This window comes from Theobroma umbraticum, unplaced genomic scaffold (assembly GCF_002168275.2).
Source record: "Theobroma umbraticum cultivar Fairchild unplaced genomic scaffold, ASM216827v3 scaffold_30.0, whole genome shotgun sequence".
NCBI lineage: Eukaryota > Viridiplantae > Streptophyta > Magnoliopsida > Malvales > Malvaceae > Theobroma > Theobroma umbraticum.
In genome coordinates, this window is record NW_018397254.1 from 1,798,409 (window position 1) to 1,816,897 (window position 18,489).

Sequence of the window (18,489 nt, forward strand, 5' to 3'; positions counted from 1 at the left end):
AACCTAAATTCCCATTACTCCATTTAGGCAAATGGTTTGTATATACAGCTATATCGGTGCATCTCTAATATTCCTATTGTTCTTGGTAAACCCAGCCAGTCTCTCTCACCCCATAGATGTTCTGGTGTTGATAATCAAACCAGTAAGCTTATAAATTAAGGCATGAGTTGAAGTAACACAAGAAGCAATACAGACCAAATAGACAAACTTCCTACCTCAGTGCAAAGGCAAAACTCAGGACATTTGCTTTCTCCACACCTACCACTACATGGCATATAACCAGCACAACATGTATACCTACAAAAAAAAGAGAGGCTATTTTTAAACCAAGATATTACATGATGGACTTGTGCTCAAAGAGAAATCAAATACATCAATTACCTTGACATGTCATTATAAAGCGCTCGTTTCCGGAGCATGTAGGATACACATGGCCCACTACAAGAACAAAAGAAAAATCAACAATGGACAGGTAAAAGAATCTATCATTAGATGTTTATAACTGAGAAAATATATGAAAAGTGAGGGAAGGAGTACATCATTTCCTAGCAAAGAGGTAAAAGCACAGGGAAGAAACGAGCATTTTTCCAGGGTGAAAGATGTGCTTTATCGACTAAATGCTAAATGGAAAATCATACATCAGAAATATCAAAATACCATCAATCTCAAGGTGCATACCGACATTAGGCGTTCTTGGAAAAGGCATTTCATCATCCAATTTAAAACAGAAACATGAAATCAGACAGAGTCAACCCTAGGTCACTCCAGTCAGCGACCTCTACTTCTCCAAACCCTAAAAACATCACTAACAAGAACCCTAAATGCAGCTAATTCAAAAATACACAATTTAGGAGACAAAGTGACAGTCAGATCTACGGCACACAAAAACAAAAAGAAAGAAAGCAATAAAAAGAACAGATCCAGAATTGCTCACCACCAAAAAGCTAAGCAGCAATCTGCAGAAACATACACCAAAAAGGAAATAAAAAAAATGGTCGATCAGTCCAACAAACAAAAAGAGATATACTCAGAAAAATAGAAACAGAGGAAAGAGAAGAAAAAGAAGAAGAATTACACGGAGGGTCGCGTTGGATGGTGCTCATGAGATCGCTATGCCAGAGATTTCGATAGTTCTGGCGGATTTGCATCTTGTCCATGTACTCTTGCGACGCCATGGCTGAGAAGATCTCAACAACCGAAGAACAACAAAAAACCCTTCCCGATGACAAACAGAGAATGAAGGGAGTGAACAAGCTTTGACGGAATTGGGAAGTTGAATGGGCCAATAGGGGGCCTGCGTTTAGGATTCTAAATACCAGTTATCTAGGAAAAGACCTTTCAAAAATTAAATTAAATTAAAAAAAAAAACTCGAATCTAGAAGGCAGAAAGAGAAGCCCAAGGAAATGGAAAAAAAAGGGGAATTGCGCGGAATTATGACTTATAGAATACTTCGACCAGAATATTAAGTTAACTCCACTAGCTGGCTGCGTGAATCGTGAATCGGATATAATCCAAAGTGGTAATTTCCTTGGTAATTTTAATTGATAATGCTACCAACCACTATTTTCCCTTTGTTTCTAGATTACTACTGTGTAATACAAATCTTAACGTATAAGTACCGGTATGTATTATTTTCCCAATAGTGAATACTGAGAATCCCTTTAATTAGAAAATGAAAAGAAAATGGAAATATTGGATTTGTCGTTGGAAAAGGCTGGACAGTTGACATTGTTGCGTTGCTTTGTTTTGGTATACGGACGGCCCGCAAAAGTCTTCCTTTCATTTATTCGACTTGACTCACATTTTCCTTTCAATTTGCTTTCTTAATCGTTCACACGGGCAGAGTTAACGAGTCCTTTTAGGAGGTCAAATAGAAAAAAGAAAACACTTAATCAATCAAAGAAAATTTTATATATAATTTAATTTTCATTTATTTAAAAATTTTAAAAAAATTTATAAAATATTATATATAAAAAAATACACATTAACAATAATTGTTATGTCATATATATATATAATCAAATAAAATTATAAAATGTATTTATTTTATTCTTTACTTGTAAGAATGAAGAGAAAATAATTTTTTCAATTCAAATGAATTGTTTTTTTATTCACTTTGTATGTGCTACACAAAATAATTACTTATTGAGAAAGTTCTTGTTTTATTTTTTATATACTTTTTCAATTACTAATTAATATATTAGGTTATTAAGTTTAACTGAAACTTAGTAAGTTTAAGTTAATAAACTTACTCTTATTTTTTATATTTGATAAGTTTAGTATATTGGGTTATAATTTATATGTTAGGTTTACTAGCAACATGTTGATTATAATAATTCCAACTTCATCAAACGGTTGGAAAAATGAAAATAATTTTGAGGGACCATCAAAAAATATATATAATAAATAAATAAATAATTTTAAAACCTTTGGAAGGCCACAACCCATAAATATATTACCCTCCACCTCTTACCCTCCTAATGGAAAAAGATATAAATAATATACGCAATAATGTTAAAAGAAAATCATATTCTCTTCAAATTTTTTGTTTGTTCTTTATTTTTATGAAAAGTTTTAAAAAAATTGATTCTAGTGCATCTTATATGAAAATTTCTAAAAATAAAAATTCATATAATTTCAAATTTAAAAAATGGATAATTAGTAATCAAACTAATTCAAAATTTAATTGGAAAAAGTTTTAAACTATTTAAAAAAAATTTAAATAAATTATTATTTTTTATTACGTTTAATTAAGATATTATACTTTTATTTTAAATTAAATTAATCTTTTATTGTTAATGGTTGATTACCTGATATTAATTAAATCGTCAGTTGTCATTTTATACTATAAAATGCTGACATTGTATATTAACATATCATAGTAGATGATCTTGTGATATAATGATATGGTCATGTAGAATTTTTACTCTCTATGTTAGTAACACTTGACATAAAAAATAACAAATAATATTTTTTATTAATTATAATTAATCAACCGATAACCATTAGTGCTTATTTGATCCAAAATGAAATTATAAAAACTTAATTAAATGTAATAAAATAATAATAATTTATTCAAAAAATTTTAAACAATTCAAAAACGTTTTAAAGTATCATACCTTATATATACGATGGAGTGCTGGATCAAGGATTAAGGAACCCTAATTCATCATTTGATTAGCAGGAGCCTAAAGCAGGATTAGAGAATAACGAGTTTAAAGAAGAGTATAAATTCTCAAACAGTGCATGCCAAGTTTTGTTGATTCAAGAGAACAACAGCAAAGTAATCCCATAGCCGTTCATCCCAATCCAACAGTCTTTTAACATTTTATGTTATTTTAACGAGAGTAGGAGTTTTCAAGAATCTGAATTTAATGGTGGAGGAGAAAGATCAAGTTCCTTCGGTGGAGAGTAGGGATCAGGTTTGTTTCCTCCCACAGTGACTTTGACTAGCAATTTCACTTGGCGAAAAGATTCGCATGAAAAAAGTTGGATGTAAATTACGGAAGCGATGATCTGAATGATAAAAAGCGTGATTAGAAATTAAAATCAAGTTTAGGGATAAATTTTGAGTCTTGGTCGGTTAAGAACTTAAGTCCACAAATGGCTTGCCAAACCTTCTTTCTCAAGTCTTGGTAATGCGTTATGTTCTTTCATTTATAATCTTAGTTTGATAGAATAGATAATGAATTATTATTTTACAGGATGACATTGAAAATTTTAAACTATTTAAACGTGTAATGTTCTTTCATTCAGAACAATTGTTCTTGTCAAAAATTATCAGGAACCAATTAAGTATCCTTAACATAGCCCAGCACAACTGGTACATCTGGTATGGTTGTGCCAAATTGAATAAGTTGATATTCTAAATTAATCAATGGTAATAATAATAAAAATAAATATAATACATTGCATATTGGGTTGAAAATTTTTACGAGAAATTAATCCGAATTCAGGCATTTAATTTTTATAAGAATTATAAAAGATTTGGCTGCTGTGGAGATTAAGAGCCAAAGGTAAAATGACCAGTGCAACGAATGTCAAATCCGATTTGTCTAGGGGCATAGTTGAACTTCAAAGGACAAGGCAGAGGAGGAGTGGACTCGTCTATATATATACGGTGAAGGGCGAGAGCTTTGTCTTGTATTACCATGTAATGTTAAAGCCATTAATAAAATAAACTCAGGGCCTGAGCTTGTGTGACCTTGTGCTCTCTGGCCGTTGCTCGGCCGAATAGAAAAATTAACCCAGTTCTCTGTTTTTTGTGTTACTTGTTTACTGCCTTTTTTTGTTTTAGTTCAATTGAGTCAAGAGTTAGTCAGTTTGGCTTCAAATGTCTTGTAATCTTTCTGTTTCTAATGACTCTTCCATCAACCGTTATATTCCGGAAATGGTTTCCACCGATACAACTGATTATCCCTTATTGTTTGATCATCCTTTCTCTCCTTTCCATGACTCCTCATCTGATTATAATTTTCAAGCTTTGTTAAACAACAGTCAGAACCAACAAAACCCATTTGATGAATCCTCTTGTCCAGACCAATTGGTTTCTGGTTTGCTTCCTTCTTCTCCCCCAACAGACCAGCTTGAAAACCTCAGCCTTTATCAGACAACCCAGTTCCCGTCTCTTTCATTTAGTCCAAATTTAGAGTACGGGTATGGAGATTTCAACGGCTTGAATTATTTGGAAGTTAAAAATGAAGAATGTCAAGTGGATTTCGATCCTGCTTACAGAGGTCCTGATAATGCAGACAAGTACTTGCAAAGGAGCTTTAGTAGCAGTTCTTTTGAAGGAAAGCCTGGCTTTTCATTCCAACCTCCTTTTGATTCTCTCATGGAGTCTCAGAACTTTCAAGGCCAATCATTTAGCATGCCTGAGAACAGCTTTTTCGCCGGACAAATGAGGAAGGTATGCAGTACCGGAGATTTAGAGGTCTGTTTCATCTCTTTATAACCCTGTTCTCAGTCTCTTTTTTCTCTTTTTTTTTGACCTTTATATCTAATGGAATCTTGTTTTATTCCTTTGGCTTTAGAATTTGAGAAACGCTTATACCAACCAAGGTCAATTTCAACCCCTTCGGTTATAGAGAACTCGTTCATGGAGGAAGCACCCTTCAAAGTGGGACGTTACAGTACAGAAGAGAGACAAGAGAGGATTTCAAAGTACAGAGCCAAGCGCAACCAAAGGAACTTCAACAAAACAATTAAGGTTGGTTAACCTTTTGGTCCTTGTTTACCCGAATGATCAATGAACTAAAGAGAGTGTTATTCAGAGCAATTGCTCTTTTAATAGCACATTTTGTTTCTTTCGGTACATATATTGATTATTACATTTGTTGCTTGTGTTCTAAACACGGTGTGGCTTTTATGTTGATGCAAAAGTATGCATGCCGTAAAACACTAGCCGACAACCGCCCTCGTATACGTGGCAGATTCGCTCGCAACGATGAAGCTGTTGAGGTTCCCAAGGCTGCATGTTCAACCAGAGATGAAGACGAAGATGGCCTATGGGTACTACACTCCATTCCTCAAGGTTCGATGCAGGTTAGTAATCGTTCCAGTCCCAGCAGTTATCACTAAACAAACTTTTTGAACTATATTTATATATTTTGGGCATGCAATGTGCAAATTGTAAACTTTTTCTCACTTTAATGGCTTCTTTTGTAGGCGCTGCAAGAGGTGGAGGATGAAACAGTGGCAAGAGGAAGTTTCATGAGTAGTTTCAGCCAAACCCAGTACCAGTACCACCATGGCTGCTTCTGATAGTTGGGGAAAACCTTCAGAGGAGCATTAATTATGTATAGTCTAGTATCTTAGAAAATAGCAAAGGAGGCCTTTTAGATCGCATCAGTTAATTGTAAAAAAAAAAAAAATTCCTTTTATTGAAACAATAATTTCTCACCTATCCTGGTACAAAATAAGGTGATCAATGATAATAATACCACTCTTTACTTTGACCCCGAATCTTTGACCTTATAGTAAGATCCACTCATGGTTCTCTCACTGCAATTATTTATGCAATTATGCTTTTGTTCAGGAAGTGCACATATACTTTTAAAGATTAAACAATGAGCTTTATGCCATTATTTTGGTCGCACAAATATAAAAAAAAAATGAATAGAAATAACAAGAAAATTAATTGGTTCAAGGTAATTAAAGCACACAGCAGTACCATGCCTGCTTGCTGCTGCAATCATCTTTGAGCCTGGAATCTTTTGCATATTATCAAATCATGTTGATGAATTCACGCATGGCCCAGGCCAAGAGTGGTCAATTCTTCCAAATATATTCATAGATTCTCCATCGCTTATTTGCCACGGCAAACTGCTTTTGTTCTTATGGTTCTGTAATTTTCACTTACTTGATCGAGAGCAGAGATGGGAAAATCTCGTTAACTTAATTATAAATCGTTATAATTGTTAACCTGAGATGCTAATTAGCCATGGAAGAATGAAACTGTTTTACTTACTGTATCTTTGTGTAATATATAGTGTATATGGTCGCTGGTGAGATTTTTAGTTCATTTTTTATGTGAAGTGCCAGTAATCAGTAACACTTGGAAAGTTTAATTATTAATATATATAATAAAGGTCATGTCAAGCAACTTTGCCTGTTAAGTTGCATCTATTTCTTGATAAAAATTGAAAGAAAAAAGACAAAAGAACTTGGCAAGGGCAGAGAGCAAGCAATTCATAATTACCCTCCTTGACTGGATTGGATGCCAATAGTGTTACTTAATGAATAGTAGTGCAAATAGTATCCTTATCAAACTTGGTTGAAGCAGCAATCCTATAAAAAGAAAGATAAACTGCGAGAATACAAGATTTCTGGAAACCAATACTGAAAGCTACTAGCTATATATGCAGGTTCTGTGCATTACATAATTTTCCCTTAAAACATAACTTTAATGGTGGAAGAGCAATCCTCCTAAAACTGCTAGTTAGATCATTCTGAGTATCTTCATTATGAAGTCTAGAATTCCATGAGACTGGTGTTGACTGGTGCATTTGTTTTGTTGATTTAAAAACTATTGTGTGGAGCTTCCAGACTTGAAGAGATCATAATCTTACCAATTTCTATCAAAATCAACACACAGACAGTCGTGCAACTTGCAATGTTTTCTTACTTTACTACAAAAGAATGACCGGTGATTGGTTACCACAAAAGGCAAGCTGCATTGGAATATGCTCTCTCCTCTCAGTAGATTTAAGGGTTATGGGGGTTTATTAAAGTTAATAATGTACATTTGGTCTAAATTTGTAGTTAAAAGGAAAAATGGCATCTTACTTGCTGGGCATAAATGCCCTCTAAATGCCGCCCATCACAATTATATTAACTAGTTTGAATAATTAGAAGGAAAAATCCAATGGAGAGGATTATTTACCAACATAAAATGCCCTTAAATCCACATTAATTTTTCTTTTCTTGGTTGTGAAGTAATTGATGGAGTTGAGAGAAAAATGATGGTTTGGAGCCAACTACACGATGATCATGGAGAATATATATATATATATATATATATATATATATATATATACCATAAGATGCTGCACCAAGGGCAAATTAATTAAATTTTTATAATTAACACAGATTTGACTTCTTTTGTCTATGGACTTGGGTTTTTTAGGCTGGACTTATTTCTTTTCCCTTTTCTTCTTTTATTGATTAATTAGTCAAGTTTTATACCTGAATGGGAAAGAAACTTTGCAGGAACAGGGAACAACCCTGGAAAATGGCTTTGAAAAGGAAAGACATAATTTTTTCTAGCGTGGAGAACCAAACCTAATACATTTCCCAATCAAATAACAGTCAAAGCAGTTTCCAAGGCTAGAGGATTATTTTACATGTACTATAGGTTCTAACCTTTTTTAGTGTTGTCAAATCCAGGGCCATAATGATGGCTTAGCACAAACACCCCCAATGGAGAGAGTGGGCGGCATGATTCAGTCTTTGGAAACCCTTTGATCATTGTAGCATATGCTATATTTCACTAAAAACTTCTGTCCCTAAACAGGAAGAAGATCAGTTTAAAATCTATATGACAATAGCACCCAATTCTTCATTGACTGATAGAAGGTATCAGTACTATCTGAAATTGAGGCTGTAAACTAATGTTGCAGTCCAAATGCTCTGGCTATGGCTTCAAAAACCTTTAAGCCAATGATTAATTCTGGCAATTTATGCCTCAAATTTTATAAAAAGCAATCCAAAGAGATTAGACCTGTTATGCAGCTTGCACTTTCTTTTTCTCTTTTTTGGTACAGAGTCGGCAGTTTCTTGTTTCAGAAGCTAGAATTAAACTATAATCGTTTTCTTTAAGAGTCATCAAAGGCTTCTTCTTTTTCTTAATAACTGTTTTTCTTCCATAGTGCTCTAGCAAAGCAGATGTAAAGTGAAATTCCCAGGTGTCAAGCTGATTAACACACTATCTGTATTCCTCAAGAGACAATATTTATCCATGCTTACAGGAAGATTTAGCACATATAAATTATGGAGATTTGGCATATGAAAAGAATATATATCATGTCTGTCATAAACATTTTCTTCCCTATAAAATTCCTGCGAGGTGTTCTGGTGTCAACTGTGTATTCTATTTGGCAATGAGAGAATATAATGCTTTCCATTATAAAGCTTCCGTACTGCTGAAAATTTCCAAGTTCGGTTAATCAAATAATTTGACCACCTCTAGATGTTAACATGGTCTATTGTTAGAAACCTGTAAACCTTTTTAGGTTCATGTTTAGATAGATTTGACAGTTGATATTGGTGGAACCCCTCGGAAAATAGAAAAGTTTGATGCAAAGAGCAAAAGGAACAATAAATAAGAGCATCTGGGAGTTTATCATTATCATTAGGACAATTTGGGATTCAAAAGTTGTTTAAAACTTGACAGCCAAAGGAATCTTGACAGGAGTGATAGAAGGCAATATATAGAGAGACGAGAGAGAGCGAACCTGATGGAACATTTTTTCTTTTGCAGGAAAATTCTGCCCTCCCTAACAAGGGGAGGAGGCATTTAGTATATTTCTGATCAAATGTAGGATAAAAACGTGAGTGAGAGAGATCGACAGCTATGACTAATGGGGAGAAAAAGATGAACAAAGGAAATCATTAAATATACATATTGAAAGGGGCACTAAAGCAAGAAGATTCCAGGCACAACTTTTGACCAACTCAATATTGGAAAAATGATTCTTAAAAGCTACTTCAATATCAAATCATTGCAGGCTGTAGCTAATGAGATGATTGGCCTCTAGGCTTAATAGAAAAACCACCCCAAAAGACCAAAGGACCTTCTTTCTTTTGGGATGGTGAGAATAGAATCAAGTGATCTAAAGGTGTACCCCTCAGTCGTCCCTTTGTCAGTCCAAGAAAAGGGCTTTTGTTGGCTACATCGACAATTCCAAGTCCCGCCAAAAATTAAAATTGTTTCCTACAATTATTATATAGAATATGACATACTAAGCATGCACACGAATGGGATATGATTGTCAAATGGACCTGCTTTTCTGGTACTTTAGTAGTATAAAATTTTGCGCATGTAGTGCACCAGAAAAAGAGGCCATGCCATTGATGATGAAATTAAGTTTCGGTTAACAACACAAAAAGCAAAAATCGAAAAGGAAGAAGAAACTTCTTTTGCGTTAGTTCTTTGGGTGTGAAGTGTGGACATGTAACATACAGAACATGCAAAACTAAAGCTTGCTGGTAGATTCTGCATTGAGTGTTGCACAATTAAGCTAAGAAATTAGGCATGCGCGTGCTCCTAGGAAATCTGACTGTCCTTTCATATTGTTGATGATCACTTTCCGAATCAAATAAATTGGAAAATGCTTAGTAACCACGTTAGTTTTCATAACACTTAGGTCAATACCAGGTGCCATATTGCTTTACTTACTCCGCCTTGGCCCTGGAAAGGCTTCATGCTTGGCTACCTTAGTGATGAGCAGTTGTTTTTATTTTATTTGAGACTTCCAAATGATTTGCGCCTTTCAGTCCTTCTTTACTGCATATTATTTAATTATTCGTCTTGTCTCTGGATGTCTCCACTAGAAATGGGAACTTGGGTGATGGTCATGTCAAAGCTAGAGGAATTGTTGTTTCTTTTTGAATGATGTTCTTTTCTTTTCCTTTCTCACTCTTCTGTTTATCTTTATCATGAATACTACTAGTAACATATCTCTTTCCTTGAGTGAAGTGATTTTTATGCCCCTTTTCTTTGCTATATAGAGTATTAGAATCGTAGTTACTACTTTGCTTTGTACTCTCTTATTAGTATTTCTTTTACCCGGTGATGCAGCGGCCTTATGCTTATAACAGATCGTGATAATATTATAAACTCAGTGATTTTCAAGTAAAAATCTTATCAAAACCCACTCATATCAGAACATTGATACAAACCAAAGAACATTAGTTTAGCTGTAAATACTATTGCAATCTGAAAAGTATGAAAGATGCTAGTACATCCAAATACGCTTCCCCTTTCATTGCTGATGCTCCTGTTTGATATTAAATTTCTTTAATTTTTGCCTTTTCAAGGCTCGAAATTTTAAACATGTACGAGCAGGGCAGGGCTCCATGCTTTTTGACTTGTTGGTGAAGAAAGCTTTTCTTACTGTTGCATTGCTATGAGAGGTGGCTTTTCTTTCCCTTCTCTAGCCAATGCAGGAACAGTACAACAGTTTGTAAATTTGTATATAACCAATGACTTCCTCTATATGGAGTGAGATTCATCATCTAAGCTACAAGGGGAATGTCCCTAAAGAAGAAGTCAAAGGCTAGAGCCCCTAGGTCTTGGCAAGGCTGGAAACTCAGACTAATTTTTTTAATGCAGTGTGGAAGAATCCACCAATTCTCTTTCTGTCAAAACTCAAAAGATGCTGTCTGTGGGGTCTCTTACCAACCTCCAGATGGTGACAACTACCATTTCTTGCGTCAGAAAAGCGTTCTTGCACCCAATTCGAGTCTCCGGAAACAATCACGACTTGCTGTGAGCCAACACAAGTAGATTTGGGAGGAAAACTTTCTTTGAAAAGTTGACGGTCTGACATGTTCTGCCTGAGCTTTCACGCTAAGTTGAATATCATTCACCACTGGGAAGACACTGTTTCATCAAATATTACGGGCTAATGGAAGTTCCAAACTTTCATGCTTTAAATCATAATCTTGGTCTTCAAGAGGGTTTCCACGGACAGTAGCTTTTAATTGTTCATAGCGCGCAGTACCCATTCATGCTTAAGAGTGATACAATCGATGCAGATTCTATCAATTAAATAATCGCGACATGAAACGATTGCCAACAACTTTATATTTTCTCCAAAGCCACTAAACGATGTATGGACTAGGACCTTCTTTTCTTCTTTCCTCTCTTTCCCCTTTTCTCTTGTGGACCTGGGAGGATGATAGTGAAATGACATATTCGATAGCTAGGTTTCCTCTTGGGGTACTTAGGTTGTAAGGAAAACTTTATGGTACATGTTTTCACATGTGAAGGCGGGTCGAATTTGGTACCCCTTTTACAAATGTCATTATCCTCACTTCAGCAAATACCATAGTTTGGGGCATCTGCATATATATCTTCCCATCCTTATGAAACTCCTAGACATTATGCTTTTAGCATAATTTTGGTTTTATGAATATTGCTTTTTTCTTCTTCTTTTTTTTTTAAAAATATTATGCATATTGGTATTTTGTTGGAAGATAGACATATTGCTTATAGATCTACAACCTTTCCTTACTTTTTATCCCATTACCATGAATAGTGGACCAAAATGGGTGATAATCCAGAATCATACCTTACGTAAAGAATAATTATGATCTCTTTTGATAGCTTTCATACATGCCTTTTTCCAGTCTACCAGCGTTTCCATCAGCACAGCCCTCTCGACTTTCCCCAATACACACACACATTTATATATATATATATATATATATATATATAAAATTTATTTCAAAGGAAAAAATGCCTCCAATCATACAAAATTAATAAATGTTGAGATATAATGTAACACGCGGCATACGCCAGCCTCGTTCATATGAACAGGTACCTCTTACACAGGAACAAGTACAATTATATACTCCCGAGCCCCCAAGCAATGTGTTCATTTGGTAAAGTCACTAGCAATTTTATCGCAGTCTTGAACAAATCACCTGCTCTTCCTTCTGCGTCTTGTAACCTCATAGACCGTATAAAACAATCACCATTTTGCATGGTTTTGCTTTCTTCTCAACCATAGCGTCTCTTGAACAAATAATGCCGCTTGGATGGATCCTTGGGCTTACTCTTAATCTGGCCCTGCCCAGGATACTTGTGCTTTCCAGTGCTGCAAAGGAAAGAAAATATATTTGTATACAGTTTAACAAGTAAAATAGATAAACTTGGATTGTTAAACGGCAATTAAAGTGAGTTAAAGAGAGTATATATATAGGGCTTGCTCTTAGTCAGCCTACACGGTAGCCAGCTATAGAACTAAAGCATGTGCACGAAAAGGATGAGAAACTATGAATTAGTTCGATAATTAGAAAATAACTTCTTGGAAGAAATGCCTGAATATCACCCTATTAGCATTATATTTATAATTTACCAAATACCAAATAATTTAGACAATAACTTCTACAAATCATTTTCTTGGTTACTAAACAGACCCTATATTTATACCTGTATTCCATGTAAACCATTCCATTTGCGCCTGACATTGCACTCATGGATCCCATAGAGCGACGAGCTTTATGAAGCGCTATATCATCTGCATCTTCTTCTAACTGCTCTAAACCAACTGCATCGTCACCAGCGGTCAAAACCTGATGCATAAAACATGTCAATGACTCTAGCTTGAAAATATCTTAAAGTGTAGAAGTGAGGAAAAATAAGCACCTTCCCTAGAAGGGCCAATTGCTCATCAAGATGGCAGTAACTCAAATCAGCACCAGTATCAGGTGGAGGCAAGCTTGTTATCACCTGTCAGAAGTATCCGTCAAAATCCAGTTATGCTAAAATATTTGCTTGAGAAATTTGCCAATGCGCCCGGTTAACCCCTTCTATGCGACAAAGAAAATAAGCCACTTTCCACAGTAGCACACACACAATTTTGTATTGCCATAAAAGACCAAGTATTAAGCACCTACAAATTACATAATAAATTGATACATACCTTAAAGCTGTAACCTTGATCAATTAGAAACTGCTGCCTTTTAGTTGAGTAGTACATTTCCTGCAAAGAGTACCAGTTAAACATTTATTTTACTGAAAGAAAACTATCATTTATGTAATGCTTAAGAATAGTCGATGGCTTTGTAAGGAAAATAGATACAGACCTTTCTCCAAAAAAAGAAAATAAATAGAAAGAAAATAGATACATACCTGTGTATCTGTAGAAACAAGCGAATAGAAAAATGCATTGTATTCCTCTTTACCACCTGCCATCCTATCTTCAAGTTTACCCTGTTGACCCAAATAAAAACTTCAAATTTATGCATGTTGCATTTATGAACTGATTTCATTGCCAACAATCCTGCCAACAAGAAAATAAAAGATGAGATTTTTTGATGCAGGATAGAAACTATAAGACTAACCTTTGCCCTAAGAATACGTCCCAATCGCTGGGCTTCTTGACGTCTTGAACCAGCATGTGAAGAAATCTGAATGATCACATTTGCCTCAGGAATATCTATTGAATTATCACCCACCTTTACATAGAAAAACCAAAAAACATACCATTTTCAGGGAATGTAAAGAAAATAATCCACTTTGGAAACAAAACTGAGACTCAGAATTGTCCGTTCCTTACTAGAAGTAATTGAAACCATGAAAATGAGACTTTAGAACAATAGTAGAAAACCAATGAATTTTCTCTCATCAACTTAAAGAAAATGTTGACTATAATAAATTATCATGCCCACCCGCATTTAAAGATGTTGGAAACACATGCAAAGGAGAAAGAAACAATAGAACTTGGTTTTTTCATGGGTGCAAAGTTCATTCATAACAGTCAAAATCGTACAGGCACGGACAATAACATTATCTATGCCCACTTGCAATACTTAAAGTAAAACACAATGTGCTAAATACCTTTGAGAGGAAAATAGTGTTCACATCACGACTAGTTTTGAATGCCTGGAGAATTTTTGTCCTCTCGAGATGGCTGCACACACAAGGGCAGATTGTCACTCACATTGTCACTCACTACAATAAAACAGCACAGACACACATGCACACACAACTTCAACAAGCAATTGATCTTCATAAACAACCTGGTAGCACCGTAGATCATTGGCTTTCGCAGTTTCATTGCATACTCGGTGAGTGCAAAAAGATTGTCAGCAAAGACAATTATCTTATCACCACGCTCACGTTCATGGAACCTTATGAGAAACTCACATGCCCTGAACTTATTAGGATTCATCACATAAAGTGCCTGAAATGCAACAGAAAACCATTTGATGAGAAACGAAAGGAAGATATTTACAAACTTAAGAACCCTATATAGGAATAATATGGGCAACTTTTTACCCCCTTGAAAGGCGGTATGCCAGTTTTCTAATCAAAAGAAAAACAATGTGAGCCAATTAATCAAATTAATATATTGAAGTTCCAAATAAGTGCTACCACAATAACTGCAAAACTCAATAAGAACCAATAAAGTGAAAATGACAGGTTCACATTTGTAATTCAATAAAGGTGAATAATGTAGCTAACTGAACCTGTTTCTTCTTGGAATTTTCTTTCTTCAAATATTCAGCAAAAAATTCCTTTGTCATCGGGCACCACACTTCAGCGCACTGAACATTTGCTATAAATCCTCCTTTTACTAGATCTAGCCAGTTTGCTTCATACAATTTGGGACCAATAAGGAAGTTCAGATCTGTAATTCTTTCATCCTCTCTCACAAGTGTGGCTGCAGAATAGGTTTATACATAGTCACAAGTCAGAGGTAGCTGAGTGCTAAAGAAGCATCCAAACAAAAAAATGAGGAAGTACCAGTAAGCCCCAGTTTGCAGTGGGATTTGGTAAGACTGATGACTTTCCTAAACATGTGAGCAGGGACGACATGCACCTGCTCAGAAGAGAATGCTTTCTCTGTCAATGGATATAAAGTTAAAAAAGATCCTTCTAGGTACAGAAATAATGACAATTAGCAATTACCTCATCCATGAGCAACAGTCCCCATTCTCTGTTTCTTATCTCTTCAATGATCTTTTCAGATTCTTCAGACCGTTTTCCACCAAAGGCTACCATGTTATATGTTGTCACAACCACTCCAGCATTGCCACGGAATCTTTCTTTGCTGTCAGATGTAAAACGACAAATTTGATCATCCCGTATGGTTGACCAGAGCTTAAATTGAAAGGCCCACTGATCCACTGAAACTGCATTTGTTGCTAAACAAAGGCAACTCTTCTTTATTCGGCTAGCTGCAGAGACACCAACTAGAGACTTTCCAGCACCACAAGGTAGCACAATAATGCCAGATCTGGCTCTACCTGTGATATCAATGATCGCATTGAAAGTTCAAGTGAAGTTGTCTGATGTCTAGTACTTAACTTGAAGCCAATTCAATTATTTTGCTTCATCTTTGTTCAAAATGTAACAACAAAAAGAAGTTGTAGAATTTCCACAATTTTCTGAAATAGAGTGCTAAAAGTTCTCCAGCAACCCAGAAGTCATCTTCTCGTAGATTTTAAGTCACAAAGTAACAAATTAGAAAATTGTAATTTAAGAAGGGTGTATAATTCTATCATTGAAGGAGTAAACGTGCCATCAATAGAACCAAAACAGAAATTGAGAATATTAAGCACATTAACAATTACTTGAACAAATTACAACATACACAATCTCACCATTTCCAAACATTTTGCTAAGACTCTTTTCCTGATATGGCCGTGGCTGTGCATGAGGCTTCAGTTCCATGTCAAGGTCTGGGTTGACCTGCAAAGTCAAAGGATCAATAAGAAAAACTCTCCGATAATATTTGGAGGTGGATAATGTGAACTCAGTGGCCACCATTCAATAAAAAAGCCACTTTATTTTTAGTGTCAAGACAATGGTAAACGTTACTCACCGTATCATTTCTGAAATCATACTCCTCTAACATTGGATAGTTTAAAGCATTTGGCAAGCATCGTTGCTTTACATTTTCAACCTGTCGAAAGACAAAATAAATGGTAAAATACCTTTATGTAGCACAGCCTCATATCATAAAGATCCAGTGGAGAATTGGAATCCAATTCACAAGTAATAATTTTCATCAAACTATAATCTAGTATCTTCTAAATAAAAGAGTCCATCTAATGATATTCATTTCAACCTCAGTGATTTACTTCTTCACTGAGATATCACAAGGTGTGAATTTACAAACCAAAAGATGTATAATCAGAATTCAGACATCAACATAGAGGTTGGGTACAAAAATGAAGGAAAAAAAGCATCCTTTTGGCATGCTCTACCTGAAATGTTTTAAGTTCTAAGTTGAAAGCTTAACATGCTAACTATTTTACACTCAACAAAATCAAGCAACATGAACTTGTCATATGAAGTCAAACAAATATTAGAAAATCAAATACCTGAGCAGGGTCAATTTCAAATGCATGGGTTTCTTTTTCTTCAGTAGCAGCTGCCAACTCTGCTTCATTTAGCAGTCCATCATGACTGGTTTCAATTTCACCTGCAGCTTTGCTGATTGTAAATCCATCACTTCCATGTGCACTCTGAGAGCCCCAAATATGGATTCGTTAAAGACAGAATCCAGAAGTGGATAAAACATAAAGGGAGAAGGAAACATCTCCTTAGAAAGGAAAAAAGAAATGACAGCTCTACAAGAAAACCATCTATAAGAAAATATGACAATCAAAGAACCAAGGAAGTTAACAGATAAAATCTCATAGAAGTTCATGAGGAGGCTATAATAAATCAAATCTGCCTCAAGAAAGTGGTCCAAATGGACCCAATTGTGTCTCAATCAATCTTCAAAAGGTTTGTACCAAATCATTATTCATAGAGATAGCCTATGCACAAGTAGCTTGAGACCTTTAAAGGGGCAAATAACGGTAAGAAATGGGGCAGAAACTGTTTTGCATGAGAAGGAAACAGTTACACCAAATGCTTGACAAGCTTAGCTTACACAAGGAAATTATGACATTCAGAAAGGGCAGAATAACCACTAAAAGAAGGCTAAGCTAATGCCCCAAATGCACTTACAAATTAGATAAACAAACTCAATTGGCATTATGTAACAAACCTCAGAAGCAATCCTTGCTCGAGCTATAACCTCATCTTGAAGCAGTTTCTTCAGTACCTGCAAGGATCAAAATCACCAAACAATGAATAACAAAGACCCCATAAATTCCATAAGATTATAAATTACCAAAAACACCATAAGAGAAACCAACTTGCCTCTGGAAATGGCGATTCGATAAAGTAACGATTTTTCTTAAGCACAAGCTTCACTTTGCCATAATTAGCAGTAGAAGCATGTATGAAATCAATCATTTCTTTAGGAAGCTTAGTCTTGGACAACTTGTTCAATACAGCAATAATAGTTTCAGTTTCCAACCCCACAGACACCGCAGCATACAAGGAATGCGGTGTTAGATTATACTCGTGCATTGACTCTGGCCTACATAAATTGAAAATTCACATCCACAAACATATAAAAGTAAATGCAATAAGCATACAACAAAATTTAAAATCACATTTCGTTTATGGAGTCAATACCTACAAACGGGTTCAGCTATGGCAATGAGAAAATCATAAGCTTGTTTGTACAAAGGAGAAAAAGTCTCCAAGAATATACGCCCATCAGCACAAGCCCATAATGGGCGATTCTCGTGATCCGGTTTTAGTTCTAATTTGCTAAAATCTCTCTTCTTTCCTTCGTTTTCACCTTCAAATTATTCACAAAACATCACTAAAAAATTCCGCCCAAAGACAATTCAAATATTTTAGAAGCAACAAGATCAAAGAAATGGGTACCATCACGAGAGGCGTCATCGCCTTCATCAGGATAAAACGAATATTCATCTTCAACAGTTGAGCTCCTGTGATCATCCTGCAAAATAAATAAATAAATAAATAATAATTGCTTTTGCAGGGAAGAAGCAATAAATCCCATATATTTTCTACAAAAATATAGAGGATTTGGATGACCTTGGCAGCAAATTTAAGCTTCTTGCTAGGTCGACCCTTTTCACCTGAGAATCACTAAAATGTTAAAACTCATACAAAATCTAATAAAAAAAAAGAAATGAAAGAAAGACCAAGCTGAAAACAAAAAGAAGAGGATCGAAACAGAAAACTCTATGGAATTTTGTTTCGTTTTATTACCATGTCCCATGTTTGCTTTATCTGCGTTAGAAGAAAACGTTTCTTTTTCTGTTTTAGTCTTTCAGAGATCTAAATGTTCTATTCCCCTTTTTTCTCTTCCCTTCTTCTCGTACTTCGCTTGCCTGAAAAGAACTACTACAGCCATCTAATTCTGAAGAGACTTCGGAAA

General features: G+C 35.1%; 3 protein-coding genes across 3 annotated transcripts; 1 reads left to right on the top strand and 2 right to left on the bottom strand.

Moving 5' to 3' along the window:
- Positions 1-140: 140 nt before the first annotated feature.
- Positions 141-1,570, bottom strand: LOC110421282 (uncharacterized). Its single transcript, XM_021434842.2, has 4 exons — positions 1,076-1,570; positions 935-956; positions 382-438; positions 141-297 (listed from the first exon to the last, which is right to left on the bottom strand). The coding sequence occupies exons 1-4, from the start codon at positions 1,173-1,175 to the stop codon at positions 156-158; spliced, it is 321 nt and encodes a 106-aa protein (XP_021290517.1). The 5' UTR covers positions 1,176-1,570; the 3' UTR covers positions 141-155.
- Positions 1,571-4,277: 2,707 nt separating this feature from the next.
- Positions 4,278-5,939, top strand: LOC110424010 (CCT motif family protein). The gene is given in 5 exon segments (XM_021438473.2): positions 4,278-4,934; positions 5,035-5,056; positions 5,059-5,210; positions 5,384-5,545; positions 5,669-5,939. Coding segments are annotated over 5 exon segments (1,032 nt in total). The 5' UTR covers positions 4,278-4,334; the 3' UTR covers positions 5,765-5,939.
- Positions 5,940-11,964: 6,025 nt separating this feature from the next.
- On the bottom strand, positions 11,965-18,467 carry XPB1 (DNA repair helicase XPB1-like protein). The gene is made up of 20 exons (XM_021438760.2): positions 18,321-18,467; positions 18,144-18,187; positions 17,970-18,045; positions 17,712-17,880; positions 17,391-17,613; positions 17,236-17,292; positions 16,562-16,705; positions 16,060-16,140; positions 15,839-15,926; positions 15,144-15,481; positions 14,979-15,054; positions 14,702-14,895; positions 14,252-14,415; positions 14,070-14,142; positions 13,574-13,687; positions 13,362-13,442; positions 13,153-13,212; positions 12,876-12,959; positions 12,660-12,802; positions 11,965-12,324 (listed from the first exon to the last, which is right to left on the bottom strand). Exons 1-20 carry the CDS (start codon positions 18,328-18,330, stop codon positions 12,228-12,230), a joined length of 2,316 nt encoding a protein of 771 aa, XP_021294435.1. The 5' UTR covers positions 18,331-18,467; the 3' UTR covers positions 11,965-12,227.
- Between the last annotated feature and the right edge of the window lie 22 nt (positions 18,468-18,489).

Bases quoted from the DNA above. Each gene is read 5' to 3' on its own strand.
- LOC110421282 (XM_021434842.2), bottom strand. From the start codon at position 1,175: ATGGCGTCGCAAGAGTACATGGACAAGATGCAAATCCGCCAGAACTAT. The intron at 957-1,075 runs GTAATTCTTCTT...ATGTTTCTGCAG, and splicing joins CATCCAACGCGACCCTCCGT to ATTGCTGCTTAGCTTTTTGG. The intron at 439-934 runs GTGAGCAATTCT...TTGTTCTTGTAG, and splicing joins TGCTGCTTAGCTTTTTGGTG to TGGGCCATGTGTATCCTACA.
- XPB1 (XM_021438760.2), bottom strand. The intron at 17,293-17,390 runs GCAAGTTGGTTT...TGATCCTTGCAG, and splicing joins TCGAATCGCCATTTCCAGAG to GTACTGAAGAAACTGCTTCA. The intron at 16,141-16,561 runs GTATTTGATTTT...GTCTTTCGACAG, and splicing joins TTGAAATTGACCCTGCTCAG to GTTGAAAATGTAAAGCAACG.